The sequence below is a fragment of the Chiloscyllium plagiosum genome, chromosome 1, assembly GCF_004010195.1.
Source record: "Chiloscyllium plagiosum isolate BGI_BamShark_2017 chromosome 1, ASM401019v2, whole genome shotgun sequence".
NCBI lineage: Eukaryota > Metazoa > Chordata > Chondrichthyes > Orectolobiformes > Hemiscylliidae > Chiloscyllium > Chiloscyllium plagiosum.
Window position 1 is genome coordinate 35,289,564 of NC_057710.1, and position 24,926 is coordinate 35,314,489.

Sequence of the window (24,926 nt, forward strand, 5' to 3'; positions counted from 1 at the left end):
GCTTTGTGCAGTGGGTGTTGTCGATTCCCTATTGATAATGTAACGACTGAGTTCAGATAGAGCCAAGAGTCGTCAACGCGTTTGAATCCACATTCGAAGCGACTGTGCATTGATTTCCACCGTCTGCATCAGCTCTCCATTCATTCTACCATCGTCAAACCCCCCCACACAGAATCCAGCAAAGGAAAATCAGACACCGAGAGCAATCAATCAGATATTCATTGCGGGAAACAAAATCGTAGCCCCCCTAAAACTGGTGGGAGCAGACAAAATGCTTTTGCAAAGTGGTCTGGATAAAGAAGCACCGACTTATCTAAAGCTGCGGGAGAACCTGGCTCCGGGAAAGAGTGAATAGGAAAAGGTAAAGTGGGGAGGTCACGATCAAACAACAAGCAATGCATCAAAATGACCGGGAGCAAAGTGAAGGAGGCTTCTTTTATCCTTTAGTTTAAAACGCTGAATGGATAGACTGGTTCAAGGGAGGTGGGGGTGGGGGTGGGGACATGTCTTTAAAGCTCCATGCGTTGCAAACATCAGAATGACTGAGAATGAGCTGCGCCCCAGATCCACGCTCAGCGCCTCTCCGCCGTCTCCTGGTGACTGACAGCGTTAGATAGACTGGGGCTTTTCATTTTCAGCCGCTCCGTTCCAGGGATGATTTCCAGCTCCTGGATTTTAACTCTCCTTACTACATCTCCGTTGGATCAATGGATTCACACACACACACACACGAGAGAGAGAGAGCTCCCAATTCACCCCACTGACCACAGCTCAGTAACAAGTGAGAGAAGGGACTCAGTTCCTTGTCTTTCCTCCTATCTCTGCAAATCCATCATCTCTCTCTCCCTGTATTCAGCAGATAGAGCTATGGACCAGGATAGAAAACAAAGCAGTTAGCTTGGTGTCAGCCCCTGGTTAGACCCCGAGTTGCCGGCTGTTGACTCCCCCTGTTCGACTTTCCGATCCTTATTTTAAAAAACTGAAAACGATTTCGGATCCGAATGTTATTTTAGGCGAAAGACAAGAAGCTTGAAACTTTCCCCCATCCAGGCGGAGCCGATGCTGTGAAAAAGACCAACGGGAAGCAGAGAAAACAGGAGGCACACGGATTATACTGGACGTTCAGAGACTCTTGGCTGTTGGTCAATTATGGCGATGGTTGGATTAATGCAGCAGCAGCTAGTTTTAATACTGTGGTGGCAATCTTTAATTGGTGGCAGTGAGCCGGGTAAGTCTGTGTCTCATTGTCCGGAACAGGGCTGTTTTTAGAAGACCCAGTTGGCAGGAGCGGGTTAATGCGATTGGTTTGTGATATTCAGTGACTGTTTGTGACTTTTGCAGGTTCAGTTCTATCTGCCACGGAACATTTCTTTTTATTTATCGTTTGCCCGGTCATTTTCCTGCTGCTTTCATTTAAACCGGGAATGAGATTCCTCCTGGGGTGGGGGGAAATCCCCACACACGCACACAACTTGCCTTTGAATCAGATGAAGTGGGGGATGCAATGTCTCAGACCGTGAACGAGCGGCGCGTTCATGTTTGCTGCGATAGTTTTGCAAAGCCGATATAAAACCGGGATCTAACTAACACCTGAAATGTTGCTAACAGCTGAAACCCACTTCGATCTCACAACCTTCCCCCTCATTCCAGTCCCTCTCCTGTCTGTTGTTATTTTCTATACTGAAGGGGGAGGGCAGGTAATAGAACTGCTCGAAATTCAACAAGATGACAAATTGCAAAACAAAAAGCAGCATAATTTTAGTTTGGGAGGCTGGGGACAGGTAAGGTGTCCACACTGGGGCAATGAAGCGATGGTGTGCGGTTTCCTGTTGTTTAAGCAGGAACTGTCATTGTGGGAATGACAGCATGTGGGGGTGGGTGGGGGGGAGTCCCGTTCTTAGCCGGCGCCTTCAACACTTTACAGACGCTGCGATTACTGTGGTCGGAGGGTGAGCTGTGCGCCTGGGGATTCGCAATGTCCCTGTCTTGCCCTTTTTGTAGTTTTTAATTTGTATTTTGTCAATCACATCAGTCCAGGCAGTCCCCATGCATTTCATTCAGGAGTACTCCTCCTCCAGACAGAGAATAGCTGTGAAATTCACTGGACGTTTAATCTCCTGAAGTACTTGTGCTCTAAAACAGGCTGTTGCGCCGGTTTCTGACAAAATCGCGCACTCGCTCCTTCGATCAGCACCAGCGGCTTTCCGCTAAGTTTAATGGCCAGCCTCTGCCTTGCTTATGTCTTAAACACTCAGTATACATGTTAGCTATACATCAGGGGGCAACCTTTTGTAAACAGCTTGCTGCAATGTTTATTTGGGGAACGTGCACAATAAAAAACAAAGCCGGATAAACACTCCCTGGCAATGAGCTGGAGGCTGAGGGGATCAGTGCAGGTGACAGCAGCTTGGGACAGAGTGGGTGACCCTTTTTACACACGCAGCTCCAACACTGGAACCTCCCCTGCTCTCAGGCACAGACGACTGTGCAACAGACTGAGATGGCTGTGGCAGGAAATGGGTTTTTTTTAAGTTTGCCTTTGATGTGCTGTGGCCAGAGCAGCAGAGAGGGTAAAGAGAGCGCGACTCCCGGCTGTAACAAAGCGTCTAGGCCAGACTGGCACAGCCTGGTGAGGGGCTGATCTCTGTGTCTGTGTGTGTGTGTGTGTGCTGGGGGGAGACAGGTTCATTATATATGCGGCTGTCGCAGTATAGATCACCAGCTCACTGTCACTCCTTGTACTTAACAGTTCGATTTGTAAATGTTTTATGAAGCACGTGAACAGCAGCTGAAGCTTGTGTTTGGTGTTACATTCTTGTGATAATCTGTAACCAGCTTTTATATCAATGTACAGCAAACACACACAGGGACAAATAGATAATATGTCTACAGTGTATCCGATCTGAATGTTCATGGATCACGTGCGGTGCATTTGATATTCAGAACCTGTGACTGTGCGGGAAACTAAATAACAATTATTCAGGAGTTTATGTATGGACAGTTTAATATGCATCGGTGTATGTAAAGGAGAATACAGAGGGACACACACCAGATTTGCACCCGAACTATCCGTTTCCTGAGATCTATCTCAAATCAGGCATTTAGTAACATTCAAATACCCGGACTGATGAGCCCTGGTCTCTTCACTGTGATCCCGTGTGGCAAAGGGACAATGCTGCATTTCTTTATCATTTGCCCCTTACAGAATATGAAAGAAACGGTGACTTTGTGCCGCTGTTGGCAGCAGGAATTTGATCTGGAAGGTCTGAGCATAGGGACAGTACAACGTTCAGCTTCATCCTATGTGTTTTGTGGAACACTCTGGCTGTGTTCGCTGCTCTGACAGTGAGCAGAATAATCTGATGCAGCATTTAAACTGCACACGGCTTTTAATTGCTTTGCTGATCTGTAGAAATAAAAGACTGGATAGTCTCCTTTCTGCCACTAGGTGTTGCTCACTATCTTAGGAAATTCCATGCTGCATCCAAAAGCAATTTAAAAAAAATCAATTCACTGGGTGTGGGCGACGTTGGCTAGGCCAGCATTTATTGCTCATTCCTAGGTGCCTCTGAGGAGGTGGTGGTGTACTGCCCTCTTGTTCCATTAGAGTCCATGTAGGTAGATGCACAATGCCATTAGGGAGGGAATTCCTTGATTTTGGCCCAGGGATACTGAAGGAATTATGACATTTTTCTAAATAAAGATGATGAGTAGCTTGAAATGGAACTTGCTCTGTTCCCATGTATCTGACCTTTCAGATCATAGTGCATGTGAGTTTGGAAGGGACTATCCAAAGAGCCTTGGCACATGTCTTTGAAATGTTCAAACTTAATATTCTGGAGTTTTTATGGAACTAATATTGGTGTTTGGTGATCATACCTTTACACAACTTCCTAAATCCCTTCTCATGAAGATATGACTGCTTTTCATTCTCTGGGTGTGAGCAGTGATGACAAGGCCAACACTTGTTGCCCATCCTTCATTGCTGTTGAGAAGGTGCTGGTGAACCTGTTTACTAGGGCCACCTGGTGAAGTTAGTCCCACAACACTGTAAGAGGCCGAATCCTGATATTCCCACCCGAACACACGACCTTCTCAAGGGCAATTAGGAATGGGCAGCAAACGATGGTCACAGCCCATGAATATATTAAATCAAAGGTATTGATGGCAGGATTCTGAGCCAGATTCAATGAAGGAATGAGTTGATGTGGTGTATAGTACCCGGAGCTATTTGGGGCGGGTTCTGTTCTAATGCAACTGTCCTTTGTCCTTCTGGCTAGCAACTATTTGGTCAGTGAAGCATCACATTTCTGTCATCTACCTACAAGTTCACATAAAAATTAAAATCAGGTATCCAGACAGAATTTTTAAATCTTACTAACCCAGGACTCCTGATGTGAAGTTTGTGCCTTCACTGATATCAAGATCTTCCATGCTGTGTAGTGGGGTCACCCAACGAAGATGTTCTAGATTGTTAAATTTTAAAAGCATTAATCTCAAAAATCTCAAAAATGTTTCATAATTCTCAATTACTTAAGAAAAGTAGAAGTTGTTATTATCAATTGTTTTGCACAGTTCACAATCAATAAGCACAGTGGCTTTGGTTAACTCTGCTACCTCACAGCGCCAGGGACCCAGGTTCGATTCCAGCCTTGGGTGACTTGTCTGTTTTGAGTTTGCATGTTCTCCCCATGTATGTGTGGGTTTCCTCTGGGTGCTCTGGCTGCCCCCCCCCACAACTGAAAGGTATGCAGGTTAGGTGAATTGGCTGTGCTAAATTATCCAATGTTCAGGGATGTGTAGGTTGGACACATTAGTCAGGGGTTAGATGTAGGTGAATGGCTCTGGGTGGCTACTTTTCAGAGGATTTGTGTGGATTTATTGGGCTGAAGGCCCTGTTTGCACACTTTAACGATTCTATGTATGCAACAAATAAACCTAAGGTAAAACTCATTTGACAAGGAGCTGTATAAGATATTGCGAGATTTGTGAATGATCCTACCACCAGAGGGCCTTAATATTAATTTTAAATGGAGCTCCTCTGGTTTCTCTACTGCCATAGCTCAGATTCTTCATAGCAAACACAATTCCTTAATAGGGTTGAATTCTTTACAAAACTTGATTTTGCCCAAATAAATATTGTACCAGTTCTACCTCCTCCCACCATCTGCTGTTGAAACAGGTCTCAGTAGACACTTTCCTCCACTAAACTTCCTTTTCCAACCAAGTTTGGAGTCTCTTAATCATTATTCCTTGATTCATTTAACTTCATCTCAGACCCTATCATACTATGATGATATGCTATACAATGCTTCTTGTAAGATTCTACATAATAAAGAATACTTGTAAGTAAAGATGAATGACCAAAATAGAACATAGAACATTACAGCACAGTACAGGGCCTTTGGTCCTCAATGTGTGCTGGCCTGTGGAACCAATCTGAAGCCCATCTATCCCACACTATTCCATTTTCATCCATATGTTTATCCAATGATCATTTAAATGCTCTTCAAGTTGGCGAGTCCACTACTATTGTAAATAATATATATTTACCATATGCAAAAATGTCAAAGCAATTCATTTTTTTCCTAATATTCTGCTTAAAAAGTTTATATATATACAATGCCAAGGTGAAATATCTGTGTTTGAAGTTTTGCTTTAGTTCACACATGCCTGTTGTTTGAACTTGGAGTATATGCAGGAGTTGTTTTGAGAGTAGAAACATTATATCTCTCCACATGCATGAAGGTAAAAACAACAAGAGATTTGGCCCCAGGCCACTGCTGTGCACTCTGGCTCAGAGTGGAAAAGGTGGGACTGAGACACTTCCTTTGTAGACTTTCAACTGGTGTGCCGCAGAGAAAATTCTGTTGAAATAAGATCGAGAAATTAAAATTCCCTAGCTACGTCCTGAGTAAAAACATATAAATACACTGCAGGATTGCAGCCTGCATCATGCAGAGCCTAAATTTGATTCGCATTAGTTGGAAGATTTTATTGCAAAGTGGTGGTGAAAGTGTGATTGAGTCATAGAGAGATGTACAGCACAGAAACAGATTCTTCAGTTTCATCAGTCCATGCCAACCACATATCCTAAATTAATCTAGTCCCATTTGTCAACATTTGGCCCATATCCCTCAGCCCTCCCTATTTACGTCCCCATCCAGATGCCTTTTAAATGTTGCAATTGTACCAACCTCCACCATTTCTTCTGGCAGCTCATTCCATACACACACCACCCTCTGCCTGAAAAAGCTGTCCCTTAGGTCCCTTTTAAATCTTTCCCCTCTCACCTTAAACTTATGCCCTCTAGTTCTCAACTCCCCTATCCTGGGAAAAAGACCTTGGCTACTCACCCTATCCATGCCCCTCATGATTTTATAAACCTCTATAAGGTCACCCCTCAGCCTCTGACACTTCAGGGAAAAATAGCCCCTGCCTATTCAGCCTCTCCCTATAGCTCAAACCCTCCAGTCATGCCAATATCCTTTTAAGCCTTTTCTGAATCATTTTAAGTTTCACAATATCTTTCCTATAGCAGGGAGACTAGAATTGAATGCAATATTCCAGAAGTGGCCTCACCAATATTTTATACAGCTGAAACATGACAACTCCTGTACTCAATGCACTGACCAAAAAAAGGGAAGAGTACCAAATGCCTTCTTCACTAACCTGTCTACCTGCGACTCCACTTTCAAGGAACTGTGAACCTGCACTCAACGGTCTTTTTGTTTGGCAACACTCCTCAGAACATTACCATTGGGGGGTGGGGTGTATGTGTGATGGAGACAATTTGAGTTTAACTCTGCATCTCTGCTCAGGGTTATCCCAGTGACCATGTGCACAGAAAGTGATGGGTTCAGGAGGGTTAGGGTGGTAAATATGCCTAAGGATCACAATGATTGCTGAAAGATGGGTGTTGTCAATGAGGATCAGCCTCCCTCTGTCCCAGGACGTAGTCATAACCTAATGAAACTCTCAAGTCTGCTTCGCCATTGGATTAGATCATGCACCTAAACTCCATCCCCCTGTGTATCCTTACTTAAGAGAAAGATCTCTGTCTTGGGGTACAGACTGATACATCAAAAAGTCGTGAAAAACAGAGGATTGCCAGCAGCGGTCAATCTTTACCCCAGTGTGAATTATTGCATTCAAGAGATGAGGAGTGAAAACTGAAAAAAACGTAAGTGATAAACTCCTAGTTATCAAAGGTAACCAATCTCACACATACAAACATAAAAACAGTGTTTAGAATGCTTTGTCAGGTCACAGTTCTTGTTATTCTCAGCCTCTGAATACAAAACACCCATTTTTGCTCTGACTGATTTTGTAAATTACCAGTTAAAAGAAAATCTGGAATTAAAAATCTAAGGATGACCATGAAACCTTTGTCAATTTTTGGAAAAACCCATCTGGCTCACTAATGTACTTTAGGGAAGGAAACCTGCCATCCTTACCTGGTCTGGCCTATACGTGACTCCAGAGCCACAGCAATGTAGTCGACTCTCAACTGCCCTCAGAAATGGGTAAAAACAAGAACAGCAGATGCTGGAAACCAGAGTCTAGATTAGAGTGGTGCTGGAAAAGCACAGCAGGTCAGGCAGCATCTGAGGAGCAGGAAAATCGACGTTTCGGGCAAAAGGACTTTAGCCCGAAACATCGATTTTCCTGCTCCTCGGATGCTGCCTGACCTGCTGTGCTTTTCCAGCACCACTCTAATCTAGACCCTGCCCTCTGAATTGACTTAGCAGCATCTGCAGTCCTCACTTTTGCCTTAGCAAACTATTCAGTTTGATCAATCACTACAAAGTCTCAACAAAGAAATGAAACCAGGCAGACCACCTGGCATCAACCTAGGCACTAGAAAAGACAATGGCAGAAACAGCCCTCCTGTCTAACATCTGAGGGCCAGTGCCAAATTGGGAGAGCTATCTCACAGACTAGTCAAGCAACAGCCTGGCATATTCATACTCACAGAATCATACTTAACAGACAATGTCCCAGGCACTGCCATCCTAGGATGTATCCTGTTCCCCCAGTCGGACAGACCTAGCAGCAGTGATGGCACAGTGGTATATAGTCAGGAGGGAATTGTCGTGGGAGTCCTCAACATTGACTCTGGACCCCATGAAGTCTCCTGGCATCAGATTACAAATGGGCAAGGGAAGTTCCTGCTGATTACCACTTACTGTCCTCCCTTGGCTGATGATTCATTACTCCTCCATGTTGAACAACAGTTGGTGGAAGCACTGAGGATGACAAGGGCACAAAATGTCCTCTGGGTGGGGCGATTTCAATGTCCACCACCAAGAGTGGCTCGGCAGCAGTACTACCGATCGAGCTGGTAAATCCTAAAGGACATGGCTGTGAGACTTGGTCTGTGGCAGCTTGGGAGGGAACCAACAAGCGGGAAAAGCAGACTTAACCTCATCCTTACCAATCTGCCAGCTGCAGAAGCATCTGTACATGACAACTTGGTAAGAGTGACCACTGCACAGTCCTTGTGGAGATGAAGTTCCACCTTCACATTGAGAATACTCTCCATTGTGTTGTGTGGCACTATCACTGTGCTAAATGGGACAGACTTCCAACAGATCTAGCAACTCAAGATTGGGCATCCACTGTAGACCATCATCAGCCACAGAATTATATTCCAGCACAATCTGCAACCTGATGGCCCAGCATATCTCCCACTCAACTATCACCATCAAGCCAGGGGATCACCTCTAGTTCTTATGGAACGTGTGGGAGGCCATGCCAGAAGCAGCACAAGACATACCTAAAAATGAGATGTCAACCTTGTGAAGCTACTAAATAGGACTATTTCCATGCTAAATAGTATAAGCTGCAAATGCTAGACAGAACTAAGTGATCCCACAAACAATGGATCATATCTAAGCTCTGCAGTCCTGCCGTATCCAGTCATGAATGGTGGTAGGCAATTAAACTACTCACTGAAGGTGGCAGCTCCACAAATATCCCCATCCTCAATAATGGAAGGGCCCAACACATCAGTGCCAAAGATGAGGCTGAAGCATTTGCAACAAACTGCAGCCAGAAGTGCCTAGTGGATCATCCATCTCAGCTTCCTTCAGTTGTCCCCAGCATCACAGGTAGCTGTCTTCAGCCAATTTGATTCATTCCATGTGACATCAAGTAAGGGTTGGAGGCATGAGATACTGCAAGGACTTGACTCTGACAACCTTCCAACAAAAATGCTGAAGACTTATGCTCCAGAATTTTCTGCTCCCTTAGCCAAGCTCTTCCAGTACAGTTACACCACTGGCATCTACCTGACAATATGGAAAATTTCCCAAGTGTGTCCTATGCATTAAAAGCAGAATAAATCTGACTTGGCCAATTATTGCTCCATCAGTCTACTCTCAGTCATCAGTAAAGTGATGGATGATGTCATTAATAGTGCCATTAAGCAGCAGCTGCTCAGCAATAATCTGTTCAGTGATGCCCAGTTTGGGTTCTGCTAGGGCCACTCAGCTCCTGACCTCCTTCCAACCTTGGTTCAAATATGGACAGAAGAGCTGAATTCCAGAGGGAGGGAGAGTACTAGGCCTTGACATCCCACAATCGACTGAGTATGGCATCAAGGGCCCCTAGCAAAAATGGAATCAATGGATATTGGGGGCAAACTCTCTGCTTGTTGGAGTCATACATGGCACATAGAATGATGGTTGATGTTATTGGAGGTCAGTCATCTCAGCTCTAGAATATCTCAGCAGGAGGCCCTCAGGGGGAGTGTCCTAGGCTTAGCTGCTTCATCAATGACCTTCCCTCCATCATACAGTCAGATGTGGGATGTTTGTCTATAACTGCACAATGTTCAGCACCGTTTGCGACTCCTGAGATACTGAAGCAGTCCATGTTGAAATGCAATAAGATCTGGACAATATTTAGGCCTAGTCTGACAAATGATAAATAACATTTGTGTTAAACAAATGCAAGGCAATGACCATCTCCAATAAGATTCTGGATCAGTGGTGCTGGAAGAGCACAGCAATTCAGGCAGCATCCGACGAGCAGCAAAATCGACGTTTCGGGCAAAAGCCCTTCATCAGGAATAAAGGCAGAGAGCCTGAAGCGTGGAGAGATAAGCTAGAGGAGGGTGAGGGTGGAGCTAGGCAGGTCGGACAAGTCCAGACACACATTGATGCCCTGGGGTTGAAGTGTTCCAAGGCGGAAGATGAGGCGTTCTTCCTCCAGACGTCTGGTGGTGAGGGAGTGGCGGTGAAGGAAGCCCAGGACCTCCATGTCCTCAGCAGAGTGGGAGGGGGAGTTGAAATGTTGGGCCACGGGGCGGTTTGGACAATCTAACCACTGCCCCATGACGTTCAATGGTGTTGCTGTCACTGACTTCCCTTCATCAATCAACTGGACTTACCACATAAACACAATGGCTACAGAAGCAGGTCAGAGGCTAGGAATTCACCTCCTGACTCCCCAAAACATGTCCGTCATCTACAAGCCACAAGTCAGGTGTGTGATGGAATACTCCCCACTTGTCTGGATGAGTGCAGCTCCAACAACACTCAAGAAACTTGATACTATCCAGAACAAAGCAGGCTGCTCGTTTGGCACCACACCCACAAAAATGCACCCTTCAACCACTGAGGCTCAGTGCAGCAGTGTGTACTATCTTCAAGATACACTGCAGAAACTTATCAAAGATTCTCAGACAGCACCATTCATCGAGAAGGACAAAGGCAGCAGATAGATGGGAACACCACCACCTTCAAATTCCCCTCCAAGTCACGCATCAGTCTGACTTGGAAATATATCACCATTCCTTCACTGTTGCTGGTTCAAAATCATGGAATTCCTTCCCTAATGGCATTGTGTGTCAACTTACAGCTTATTGGCTGAGCAGTTCAAGAAGGCAGCTCACCACCACTAGAGGTGCCAGACAGAGGTGCCCATATCCCACAAATAAATTTTTAAAAATAGAATTAATTAATGTTACATTTCAAGTCATAGAATCATACAGCATGGAAACATTCCAGTTGATCTATGCTAACCAGGAACCTCAAACTGAAATTATTCCATTTGCCTGCATAGGTTGATATTGCAAGTCAACACTGGATATTAAATCTTCCTGCAGAAATATTAATAGCAGCATTGTTCACCTTTGTTCTGAGAAAGGACAGGACCAAGCGTAATGGCCACCTGTGACAGTTGTCACCTGCAGTTTTTGTTGAATTGGAGTGTAATTTTTAAATACTAATTATAATAGCAACACTCTGTGAGAAGAAATTCCTGCTTATCTCCATCGTAAATGTGAGACCCTTATGTTTAAAATGTGTTTCCTAGTTCTAGACTCATCCACGAGAGAAAACACCCTCTCAGTGCCAACCCTGTTAAACGGCCTCAGAGTTGTTCTATGTTTCAATAAGATCACCTCCCAGTTTTCAAAACCCTGTTTGGATGATACTCTGCTTTTCTGTTGTACCTGCCAAGGTCAATAACTTCACACTTTCCCACATACACTCTGCCAAATTTTTGCCCATTGACTTAGCTTGCTTATGTAACTTTGCAGGCTTGTATCTTCCTCAGAATTCAGATTGCCTCCTAGTTTCATTAATCAGCAAATTTGGTTATAATACTGTCAGCTATCATCTAGTTTATTCATTTAGATTGTAAATAGTCGAGGCACCAGCACTGATCTCTTGGCACATCTAGTTACAATTATCTGTCCTGAAAATGACCCATTTATCCCATTTTGTTTCCTGTTAGTTAGCCAGTTCTGTGTCCTTGCTAACATATCACCCCAGCAGCAGCTTGTATTGTAACCTGTTATGTGGCACCTCATCACATTCTTTTTGAAGATCCAAATACACTACATCTTTTTCTCCTCTTTATCCACTCTGCTCATTACATCTTCAAAGAAATCCAACAAGTTTGTCAAAGAGGATTTCTCTTTTATAAAACTGTGTTGTGAAGGAGAATGAATGATGGAAAAAATGACAAGAAAAATATCAAACAGTAACTATTGTTTGTTCACAGTAGGAAGTGCAAGCTGAAGGAGAGTGACTGCAGGCTGTTTCTAAGTGTCTAAAACAGCTAGTAGAAAAGCATTACCGATTCAGGCTTGGAAGCAAGTGAACCCTTACTTTCTATGGAAAATATATTTTGACGGCATTTTGTTTATTGGTTAGCAGAGTCCTTTGTTGAGTGAATTTGGGTGATTTTTATTCAATCATTAACGAAAAAGCTCTTCTTAATTTCTCACTGTACCCAATCTCATTTAAGAAAGATTGCTGCCATGGGAAAGATAAATGCCACTTAGTGCAATAATTGGGTTGTTCTAAGACTGTCAGGGCGGAGTTGATGACTCCTTACTCTGATTTTATGCTTGTTTGAGTAGGAAAGGCTTGGAGCTGACACCTTAGATCAAATTTTGCAGAGATAGACGCTTTGCAGACATGGGACTCAGATTGTGGCATTTCCCACTTCTGGGTGGGATTGCTGCTGAGGAATATAACCATTAGAGTCAGGAGCCCATCCCGTGGAAGCAGGCTGGCAATGTAGCTGTCAAATCCCCGAACTAAAGGCTGATGCTAATGTCTCAGGACTCTGGCTCTACAGCTGTGATAGCCTCATGACAGCATGGTTACCTGAATTAATTGGCTGAATGAATTGGCCACACTGGGAGACTGCAATGCTCAGAGGGTCCAGGAGTAGCCATGGGCACCCTTCTGGAGGAGTCAGCCCCCTCCATCCTGAAGCCTCTTACCGTTCTTTGTTAAGTTTTGCATCACTGAAGAGGAAGGTAGTTGTGAACCTCTCCATTTTGAGGCTCTCCCTGTCGTGCTCGCTGCTCTGGCTGGGCTGAGCCGTACATTCCTGAAGAAGGGCTAATGCCCGAAACGTCGATTCTCCTGTTCCCTAGATGCTGCCTGACCTGCTGCGCTTCTCCAGCAACACATTTCCATCTCTGATCTCCAGCATCTGCAGACCTCATTTTCTCTCCGTACATTGCAGTGCCACCTCTTGGGTCTCATGCTTCTATGCGGTCAGTGTGCATGCCTGAATTGGATGGTGAATGTGGAAGTGGCCAGTGAGGATGCTGCCTCATGCAAAACTGCTCTGGCAGAGGCAATGAGCAATTTTGGGCCCCAACAGCATCCGGATCCTGATAGTCATGGGCAAGTTCAGCTCTATATGTGTCAGCAATGTGAAAGTGCTACAATGTTCCAAAGTTATCATCTATTGTTTCAATTATTACAAAATTCACCAAAGACATAGAAACATTGAAAGTATGTTGTAAAAGAGCATTCTTGATTACCATGACAACTTATGAATAACAAGTCGTCAAAGTTAACACGCTCTTTAACAGTTAATTTTTACATTTATTTTACAATACAATTGTACAATAGCTACACAGCTATTGTTGTTGTTGATGATAATGGTATATACTGCAGAACCTTACAGAAGATCAAACACAAAAAAACAAAGTGCTTGAATGATTTGGCATTGTTAGCACTTTTCTAAACATCAGAATGGATTGTAGTTCAAATATGGCACTTAGTACCTTTGAGGAATTCTGCCTGTGTGAATTTCTTTATAGTCTCTGCATTATGGTTATGTCACTTCAGAGAAATGGAACCTGAGACCAAGTTGCTAAAAAATGTTAAAGCAACATGGGCTTGCAGCTTGGATACAATGTTTCCAGAAAATAGAAAGGCAAATCAGATGTGTGCTGACATGCAAGTAAAATTACAGAAATCAGCCTCAATATATTTTAATAGCATGGAAGAGGAATGTGCTATATAATGTGCATATCCTGCATATTTGCAGTGTCTTCCTCTGGTCATTCAATTCACAGTTCACTGTAATTGCAAGCACATTTACATGTACAGCACAGGGACAGATCACTCAGCCCACTGTTCCACCTCAGCATTAATGCTTCACCATTGTTCCAGAAATCCTTATTGGATTCAATCGTGACTATTTTATGTCCTGGTTCTGTTCTACTCTCCCAAATGGATAATTCTTCTCCATAACTGCCAGTGCATAAGCTTATTTGGTCAGCCAGTAGCCCACTCTTGTTAGATTATTTCCAGTAGATCATCAACAAATTGTCAGAGTTTCAGTGGAATTGCCTAATCTCAGGGCTTTAGCAAAGGAGAATCAGTTGATGACTTGCTGATATTATGGGTTTAGTCTATTGATATTCTAATGCCAAAGCCTGTTGTGACACTTGACCAGATTAATAGGATTGAAGTCTACTTTTTTCTCTTGGGTAAATGTGAAATGTAATTGGTTAACCTGAATTCAGTTCCTAATAATAATTGGCAATGAGCATTTAAAATGTTCCTAATTCTTCAGTAATGGTCACAAAATCAGTGTAATCACCGCTATAATGGGAGTACTGTTCTGATGTTGATTCAGGCACGTTAAGAGTGATGGTATGAAGTTTTGGTGAATGAACAATATCGAGAAGATTTTGTGCTGCAAGGCTTAATATTTTTTATGCTTGGAGATTGTAGGTTTTAAACTTGTTTCCAGATAGCAGTCATACATACTGCATTAATATGTTAATTTTAGGGGCTGATGCAAACTCAAACAAAAATAGTGGGTGTATGTTTATAAAACTAACCTCTGATTTGGCATTATAGAGCATTAACTTGAAATTATCACCTACAGAAGACACAAAGCACATGAATAGCAAGAAATGAAATTTGTGAAACTCTTGGTGATACAGTTCTTGCATTGGATTTAACTGGACTGAACTTTACTTCCTCTATCCTATACCAGAAGTGGGACTACTTGGTGGTGCATATAGCTTTACTTTTCAGCCATTATCTAACCCAGGCTATCTTTGTGCTGGATATGTTCGATTGAACGGTGTGGAAGAATCTGTTCTCTTTCACCGATCTGAAAGTTTTTGAATATGGCATCGAGGTAAATTTACTCTAAGTTTCATGTATTCTGAATTTAAGATGGAAGTGTGCCCTGATACAGCAGGATGAAGATTTACTTTGAGTTGGAATTGACCTTATAATGGGAAAGAAAATACTCTTTCTAATTTCGAAAATTGCTCACTTTTCAAACAAACACTAAATTCATCAAGAATCTAAAAACATGTTCAAAGATCTGTTCCCAATAATATCTTTTGGTGTGATGGAGGCTAATTTCAGAACTGTGTCATGCCTGGAGCTTTTGTTGCGATAATTGCTTGTAAAAGTAAATGGTTAAGTCACATACCATCCTGAATTGGAAACATGTCACTGTTCCTCCGCTGTTGCTGCATCTCCATACGTGTGGAGTACAATTGCTACACAGACTGCAGCAATTCAAGGACATGAATCCCACCTTCTTCTCAAGGGCAATCATGAATGGGCCATAAATGCTGGCCTTGACAATGACACCCACGTCCCATAAGTTAATAAAATAAAATGCAAAAAAATTCAATCTATTTAAGAGAGGATGATGGTTCCCTGGAGAGCTGAGAGTTGGATCCTTACAATTCATGCATCCCAGCTTTGCTTCAATAAGGACCTTCTGCATCAGAGGGAAGGACAGAAAGCTCACACTGAAATATACTACTGACCAATGTAATTTTTTGAGGTTCTTGAAAAGAGTTGTTGCACAAAACCTTTCTTAAATATGTTTCTGTATTTTAAAAATTCTGTAATTGATAGATGTCTATGACGAGTGATTTCCTAACAAATTGACTCCCACATGCCCTGTGGTTGAAGCAGGAGATTGACAGAACAGTTAGGGTGTCAAATAAAGTTCACATCATTTTCTTGAGAACTGTGTTGTTTCTCAGCCAACTGTTCAGCGGGTGATCATGGCAAAGGTGTGTGAAATTTCTGGGTTGTTGGGTTAAGTGGCTTTAAAAGCTCATTGGTAGGTAACCCCCAATTAATTGCTATGCAGATGCACAATCATGCTGAGCTGGGTGGAATAGGTAGTTCTCTGGTCAATCCTTGCTCATGACAGGAGCAGCAGTAAAATTGCCAACAGCTTCAATAACCCCATGTTCATGAAGTCAAAAGAGAAGAAATGATATAGGATTTCTGATCATTAAGTAGGTGTCATTGTGAATTTGAAATGTGGGGTTGGCACAGGATGAGGTTCAGATATCCTGCAATTAACAACTTGATTCACAAATTCTAATCTCCTTCCTATCAGAAAGATGTTGTGAAACTTGAAAGGTTTCAGAAAAGATTTACAAGGATGTTGCCAGGGTTGGAGGATTTGAGTTATAGGGAGAGGCTGAACAGGCTGGGGCTGTTTTCCCTGAAGTGTCGGAGGCTGAGGGGAGACCTTATAGAGTTTTATAAAATTATGAGGGGCATGGATAGGATAAATAGACAAAGTCTCTTCCCCTCTTCTGGGGGAGTCCAGAGCTAGAGAGCATAGGTTCAGGGCGAGAGGGGAAAGATATAAAAGAGACCTAAATTAAACTGCCTGGTATTCCTTTCCATTCATTTGATTCCCCAGTGGAACTGAATAATGGATGAAAACTAATATAAAAGCAAAATACTGAAAATGCTGGAAACCTGATATAAAAGCAAGAAACACTTCGTCCATCAGGTAGCACCTATGGAGAGTGAAACAGAGTTAGCACTTTAGATTGATGAACAGGGAAACATTACGAATGTTATAGATTTTCAATGAGTGAAAGGATGGAGAGTGAGCAGAAGAATAAATGGGAAGGTGTGAGACTGATATCATAACACAAGAGTTGGTGGGTACAAGGCCGAAGAGAAGGGTTATGGGGCAAGTAAAGAACATGCTATAGGAGTGGAAATGTCCTAGAATATTTCTAGAATGATGAACAGTTGTTGTCCAAAAGCAAAAAAAAGAAAAAAAAAAAGAGTTAAAGCAAAATTTGCAAAGGAAAATGAAATAAAATAGAGGCATGGGTTACAGCCTGAAATTGTTTAACTCAATGTTGATTCTGGAAGGTGCCAAACCAAAAAATGAGATGCTGTTCCACAAGCTTCTTTTGACCTTCATTGGAACAGTGTAGGAGACCGAGACAGAGAGCTCTGCAAGTGAGTGAGGTACAGAATTAAAATAAAAGTGACAGGAGGCAAAGGCTCACACTTGTGAGATGAATGGGGGCATTTGCAAAATGATCATACAAACTGCATTTCACCTCCCCAGGCAGACTGCATTATGAGCTGAAAATGTGTTGCTGGAAAAGCGCAGCAGGTCAGGCAGCATCCAAGGAACAGGAGAATCGACGTTTCGGGCATAAGTCCTTCTTCAGGAATGAGGAAAGTGTGTCCAGCAGGCTAAGATAAAAGGTAGGGAGGAGGGACTTGGGGGAGGGGCGTTGGAAATGCGATAGGTGGAGGGAGGTCAAGGTGAGGGTGATAGGCCGGAGTGGGGTGGGGGCGGAGAGGTAAGGAAGAAGATTGCAGGCATTCCTAACCTGCACTCGAACTCAGCACCGCCTTCCTAACCTGCAATCTTCTTCCTGACCTCTCCACCCCCATCCCACTCCGGCCTATCACCCTCACCTTGACCTCCCTCCACCTATTGCATTTCCAACGCCCCTCCCCCAACTCCCTCCTCCCTACCTTTTATCTTAGCCTGCTGGGCACACTTTCCTCATTCCTGAAGAAGGGCTTATGCCTGAAACGTCGATTCTCCTGTTCCTTGGATGCTGCCTGACCTGCTGCGCTTTTCCAGCAACACATTTTCAGCTCTGATCTCCAGCATCTGCAGTCCTCACTTTCTCCTCGAAGACTGCATTATGAGCAATGAATACAGGATATTCAATTGAAAGTGCATATAAACTGGAAATCTGTTTGCCTTGGATTCCAAAACAAATGGAGCAATAATTCTAAGATCGCCATATGTGATTTGTTGATTGAAAAATGTTCCCTTACTTTTTTCTCTTGGGTTGGATTGAGTGTTAAATACACTGCCCCTTCATTTCTAGATTTGGCATCAAATGTGATTGAAACTGAAGAAATGCAAATAGTCTTTTTCCTTGGTGATTGCAAAGATTCAATGGAGCTCCTAATGGGCAGGAGTCCACAGCACAAAGTGTTCATAATTCAGCAACTAATTGGCACAAAACTAGCAATCTCACTTTCAAGAAGCCAATGCTGGCTTGTGTAGTAAATACAAATGTTCCATTGGCAAGACACGGACTCCCCTTTCAAGGCAAAGTAGAGGAAGCTTTCTATCCAGTCAGTGTAAACCTGACCAACTGGATGCTGACATGAGTTGCAAATGTGGAAAAATGTTCTAGTACTATGCAATCGAGGGGAACAACTTTCTTCTTAAAGAAAGCTCTGTGAGATCCTGACATTGTTATAAATCCTGTCGTTCTTGCAATGATGCATCTATGGTGCCTTGAAACAATTAGAATCCTTTTAAAGAATTCAGCAGTTGTAATAAATTATCATTAAATTGAATTCCCTTTCATTTGTTTTTCTCTGACGTTCTAATACAAGGGACCAAAATTAACATCAGCATTGACACAGTCATTAACTTGCAATGATTCTACTTCAACTCTGAACATTACTTTAGCTCCTGTGTGCACGAAGCCTTAGTTTCTTATCCATCAGACCTGTTGAAGATGTAATTGTCACTCACAGATTAAATGAAAAACTTAATTTTAAAACAAAATATCCCATTTCCTAAATGCCACTGAAGCAGAATATTTTGTTGTTGTAATAACATCTGCATCAGACATGGCATCAATCAATATTGCTGTAGTGAACTCACTAGATTGTGGATCTGAAGCAAGTGGGTCCTGAAGGTGGTATACATTACACAAAGCGATCCCGGGATGCTGGTAGCAGGCTGAATGATCTTTGTTACACTGGGCAGCGCATTCATAATACCACAAAAATCAATAGACCAAATTAATTTTGGCATGGTCTGTGACAAAGGTATTGTCTCTACTTAACTTTCAGGGCATGGAATGTCAAATGTTAATTTATCTTGACCAGACTGACCAGTTGCAGTGCCATGAAAGACTAACAGATAGCATGAAAAAAAAAAGAAAAAATAAACTCAGTCATACTTAGTGAAAAAAGGGCAATGAAATCCCTTTGGTTAAAGGTACCCTATTCACTCCCTCTCTAAATCCTTCAATATGATTATTGCATTGCAGCCACTCTTGGGAAGAGTTATTCATCCTGCATTTCTTGTTCCTAAATACTGCACTATGTACGTTCCTTCCCCTAACTAGTCATAGAATTCATTGTGACATGCCAATACCATTATGACATTATCAGTGTATCCTCAGTGGATTTGGAACCATCTTCAATCAATGATAACTAAGGATGCCTTTCAGCCAGTTCTTTTGCGGCTATTAACATAAGTGTAATTGAAAGTAATTTGATGTGTGCTGCATAGCTGCAGCTACTCCGTTATATTCTGTCCACATTCTGATTGTAACAGCCTCCACAGGACGTTTCATGTTGCTTACATGTTTTATTTGTAACATGTGGAAAATAAAGGGTGTGCATAACTAGAAGCTTCCTGCACAAGCCATGTACATATCAATCAGTCACCATATTTCCTTTTAAGTGTGGAGATGTACATCACAGATCAGAAACAAATAGCTTTCAGATTCATATGGTCACCGAATGCAATTTATTCTGCTCTTAAACGTTAGAATTGTTATTAAACTGTGCAAGATAGACTAATCTGACCAAATGAGAAATTACAGGAGTTAACATCGGAATATCCATCTTAACAAAACTGAGAGTCCTTATTTTACCAAGTGTGTAATGTACACGTGAAGGAGTTGAGCCAGAGTGACAGAAAATCCCTACAGTTACATTAATTAGCATGTTGTAATCTGTGTGCATTTGGCATATACAAGAATAGAGCCTGAGGCATGGACACCCTGTACAATACCAGAGAGGGGAAACTGCCAACATTAACTGACTGTACACATCAGTTGGATGAGCAGCAACCTATTAAGTGCCGATCAGAATCACGTCAAAGCCCTGGAGCAACCTTTGGACAGATAGAGATAAATTTTCTTCTGCTTTCTCTAAATAACAATGTGTACCTGCCCTAAATGTTTATCAAATGTTTGGGATTGGATAGAGGTTGCCAATTTCGTCCCCATCTTATTTTGTTTTCCATTAAAATCAGTGGAAATACACTTGCAGTTTTGATCCATGGAATGCTAAATGTATGTACACATACATTTGGGTTGATTTTGCAATATTGGGTGTATATCAAGCAGACAAAATGATCATAGTACTTGCACAAGGCACCAACAAGTGGCCTGAGCTGTCAATTATGGTTGAGCCTCATTGCAATAGTTGTGTCAACCTGGCTACTCTGATTGAATAACCTGATGGGGAGCTGACCAATGGGGGAGGTGAAGGAAATCTGGCAGCTCCTCTGCAGAGGTGAGGCTGAAGTGGGGCATCAAAGTGGAGGAAGTGAATGGAGGGAGGAAATACTGGAGGCAAGAAAATCACAGGATCAGACTGGGACCAGCAACGAGTTGTAAATTGTTGCCCTGTTGTCACACAGCCTGTCTCTCTCAGGTCAGTTTGGTGCTTTCCTGTTTTGCAACCTGCTGCAAAATCACAGCAGACTGGATGTGGGTGGCAGTGGTAGCTGAATGCTAGATGAAGAGCTCCACAACACCACTAGCCACTTGATGCACTGAAACTAGAAGAAAACAGAGCCTCATTGGGTCAATTCCTGGGTCATCAACTCCATTGGACTTAAAATGAGAGATACTACCTTGTTTCACCCTAAACTTGGGGGGGGGTTTATCAGTAACCAGTCAATCTTCACTGTTAGATATTTAAAAATCATTTATCAATTGGAGAGGGCCAAAGATCGACCAGCTGTTGCTTTGGGGAAGTGAGGAACAATGTCAGACATTATGAGGAATTACCTTTGCGGGATTAGGTGGTGCATGAATAGTCCTTCTGGCATTAAATTCTGTACCTTGAACATGCTCATTTTCTGAGTCCCTTTGAGAGCCTTTGGCTAATTCATTTGGTTCAAGCCCTGATTGGTGAGCATGCGCTCCTCTACTTTAGTGGGTTGTAAGCAGTGTTTTCCGTTTTCTTTTTCTATACAGGGATCTGTTTTTTTTTTCTAAAAAAAAAATCAATTTTTAATTCCTGCTTTCTTAAAAAGAAATGGTTTGTGTCTCTGATTTAATTTGATGTCTTTGATTTTTCTTCTTGGCTGAGTGGTATATTTGATGCAGCAAATCACTTCTAGATGGTCATGTAAATAAATAAATAAAACTATAAAAAGATTTGGAAAGCAGTACTGCCGCAAAGTCTGGAGCGAAGACTCAGGTCCCTCTGGAGTGTCTTCTTAGAGTGCTTTAATAAATTGCTTCGATCGACAGCTGTGGCCTCCCTACCCCAGGGAGTTTAGAGTCAGATTTGATTCTTTGATGTTGGTTTGAGGGCCTAATCAGCACAAGGCTTCATGACTAAGGAGGTGATTTTATTTACATGCCAGTACGGAATTTGTGTACCCTTTTTCTATATTGACAAAATCTTAAAGAGACAGCACAAGCTTTGCTGAATTCGATGACAACAGGTCACAAGGCAACAGTGTTTCTCTAATAATCCTCATGTATTAGTCAGGGAAAGAGCTCCCAATACTTTTCACTGATGATGGTTGTGAAGTGCACATGAGCACGGTGTGGCAAGGATAGTTTGCATGTAGTTTCAGATCCCAGCATATAGTTGACATCATGGTCAAGACTTGAAGACTGAAGACTCTTCACTTGAGTGAAGTACCAGAATTTACTTTATCCAGTTTGAAATCAAAAGCTTAAAGTGAACAATTGAGTTGGGCTAAAGAGAAAGCAATCAATTACCTTTTCAGTATAGCTTGGTACAGAGTAAAGTTTGGTTACAGAACATGTTATTTCTCAACTAAAGCCACTGGGGAGGAAGGTTGAGAGCAGATTTTTCTCCTGTTTATACCTCAGGATGCTGTAAGTCATTCCTATCTATCCTCCTGAATCTGCAGTTGAAAAATGTGGTGCTGGAAAAACACAGCAGGCCAGGCAGCAGCCGAGGAGCAGGAGAATCGACGTTTCGGGCTTAAGCCCTTCTTCAGGAACCAACATCAAAGAATCAAATCTGACTCTAAACTCCCTGGGGTAGGGACGCCACAGCTTATGCCTGAAACGTTGATTCTCCTGCTCCTCGGATGCTGCCCTGCCTGCTGTGTTTTTCCAGCACCACATTTTTCAACTCTGGTCTCCAGCATCTGCATTCCTCACTTTCTCCTGAATCTGCAGTTGAGTTCAGGTCACTGAGTATAATCTGTGATTAATTTTATCGAGTTAAATCAGCTGGGTATTTTTTTGTTTGCGTACAGGAATATGAGATTTCCTGGCAAGGGCGGTATTTGTAGCCCATGCAAATTACTCTTGAGGAGATGATCGTGAGCACCCTTTTTGAATTACTGCAGTTCATGTTGTGCTATTCTGAGGGAATTCCAGAATTCCAGGGACAGTGCTTCAGTGATGATACAGTCTCCAGTCAGGATGGTGTGTGATTTGGAGATGAACATGCAAGTAACGATGGCTCCAGGCTTTTGTTGCCCTTGTCCTTGTAGTTGTTGGAGGTCATGGGTTTGGAAGGTTCTATCCACGACCTTTGATGAGTTGTTGTAGCTGCAATTCATCTTGTACATTAGGTGGTGTATTTACCTTTGACAGAAACTCTTTGCTGTTAATTATGGGAAAGTCTGCGATGTTAAAAATGGTTTTTAACCTCACTTGATAAAGCACTCTAAAGCATCTTCCAGTTCTATAGAATTGTAAGTAGTTGTAAGTTTTATGTGTTGTGCCAAATTAAGCTTAGAATCCTGAATGACCTTTTCTTATTTTATACTCTCTCTTGTGTAAAATAATCTGTTTTTAAGGCCAATACACACTGTAAATTGTTTATCCCTGATTCAAAAAGGGCTGGTGACAGCAACTAGCAGTAATACGCAAGTGTCTGTATTAATAAACATAAAAGATGTGCAAATACTTGCCTGTCATTTTATTTTTACACTTATCAACTCAATATAAGGTTTTTGTCACTTCTGACGTGACCTCATACATATAATTAAATTCTTTTGCTGCTTTTTTAAAGGCAGAAGGACACAATCACACAACGCCACCATGACAGATGGAAGAATGCAAAATTACAGATAACTGAGCTGTGGCTGAGAAATGTATAAAAAAGAGATCCCAGCAATTTGCAAAATACATTTGAGCTATAATCCCAGAATATAACTTCAAAGTATATCTGGCCTGTCAGATCATTAGAGACAAATCTAAGTTAGTGAAAAATGAATGTAAACCAAGCGAGTTAACTGAGCAAACCATTGAGATTTTTAAGATGCAGTGAGAAACTGTGTGGCAAAGGTCAGGGTTAGTAAAGGAATGACCTCAACAGCTTGAATAGCTATTTTCAGTCCTCAGCTGTTCTTGAGTTGTAAGTATTGAAGTAAATCTTAATCATACAGAAGGATGATGGAATGCCTGATTTTCAACAACATTTTTTGAGCAAAAGATCCAAGGAAGATTCTGCTGTAGGTTTGTGGAAAGGAGAATGTTGGCATTTGTTATACCCAATAAGATTGCAACAGAAACTGGGATATGCCGAGAGTCATAAGGTGATTAATTTGCTGATGGAAAATCATTGCAAACTCAATAGCCTTAATGTTGAGTCAGGATGATTTTGAAATTGTAAGATTCCAGAAATGTAGAATTAAGCTTGCAGCAGGGTCAACATGACGTTAAATGGACATATATTGCTACTTTGTGCTAGTCAAGACTATTGTACTGATGCCTACTTGCATATCATCTTTCATGGTTGTCTGGTAAACTTCTTTTAAGCTAGCTGATGTGTTATACATACCTCATACCTTTTCAATAAATAGAAAGTCATTGAACTTTTGTTTGGAATTGTTTAGTAATAATGGGCAGCATGGTGGCTTAGTGGATGGGTGGCATGGTGGCACAGTGGTTAGCTCTGCTGCCTCACAGCGTCAGAGACCCCGGTTTGATTCCAGCCTCGGGCGACTGCGTGGAGTTTGCATGTTCTCCCTGTGGCTGCGTGGGTTTCCTCTTGGTGCTGCTGTTTCTTCCTGCTATCCAAAGATGTGCAGGTTGGATGAATTGGTCATACTATTGAGGGATGTGTAGGTTAGGTGCATTAGTCAGGGTTAAATATAGGATAGTAGGGGACTGGGTTTGGGTGGGGTTCGCTTTGGAGGGTCAGTGTGGACTTGTTGGCTTGTTTCCACATTCTAGGTATTCTATTCATTCTTTTAATAACATTTGTGTTTGAGATTAAACTACAATAACTGGATATGTGTCTGTCCCAACAGTGTTGAAAGCAAGTCAAGTAGGTATGAAAACCAGATTCTGGATCAGTGGTGCTGGAAGAGCACAGCAGTTCAGACAGCATCCGAGGACCAGTAAAATCGGCGTTTTGGGCAAAAGCCCTTCATCAGGAATAAAGGCAGAGAGCCTGAAGTGTGGAGAGATAAGCTAGAGGAGGGTGGGGGTGGGGAGAAAGTAGCATAGAGTACAATAGGTGAGTGGGGGAGGGGATGAAGGTGATAGGTTGGGGGCGGGGGGAGGGTGGAGCCCATGAAAACCAGATTGCCTTGTGATTGTAATTAGAGCAAGTTTGAATCACAACATGCAAGAAATCCATAAAAAGAAATTAAAGAGGGAGTCCATAAGTATGAAGTTGCTGTATGTAAGTAAGCTAAAGGCTAGATATGATTGCTCATGCATCTTTTGGAAGAATATCCAGGATAAAATACAGAAGCAACTCTACTTCTGCCAGAGCCCTCTAGACTCTGGTGATTATGCCCTATCTATATTTAACAGTACTGTTAACAAAGCTTTTAAAGCAAAATAATCTCCTGTTAGCTTGATTATCTGGTGGATGATTCTGTAAGATATTTATCGTTTGTGCCAA

At 42.3% G+C, this 24,926-nt stretch overlaps 1 protein-coding gene across 1 annotated transcript in view; it reads left to right on the forward strand.

Annotated features, from left to right (window-relative positions):
* The first annotated feature begins 540 nt into the window (after window positions 1-540).
* Window positions 541-24,926, forward strand: part of dcc (DCC netrin 1 receptor) — a 1,293,953-nt gene continuing 1,269,567 nt past the window's right edge. The window contains exon 1 of the mRNA XM_043720707.1: window positions 541-1,228. Coding sequence (XP_043576642.1) covers window positions 1,150-1,228 — 79 coding nt within the window. The 5' untranslated portion in view covers window positions 541-1,149. The remainder of the gene's footprint in view (window positions 1,229-24,926) is intronic.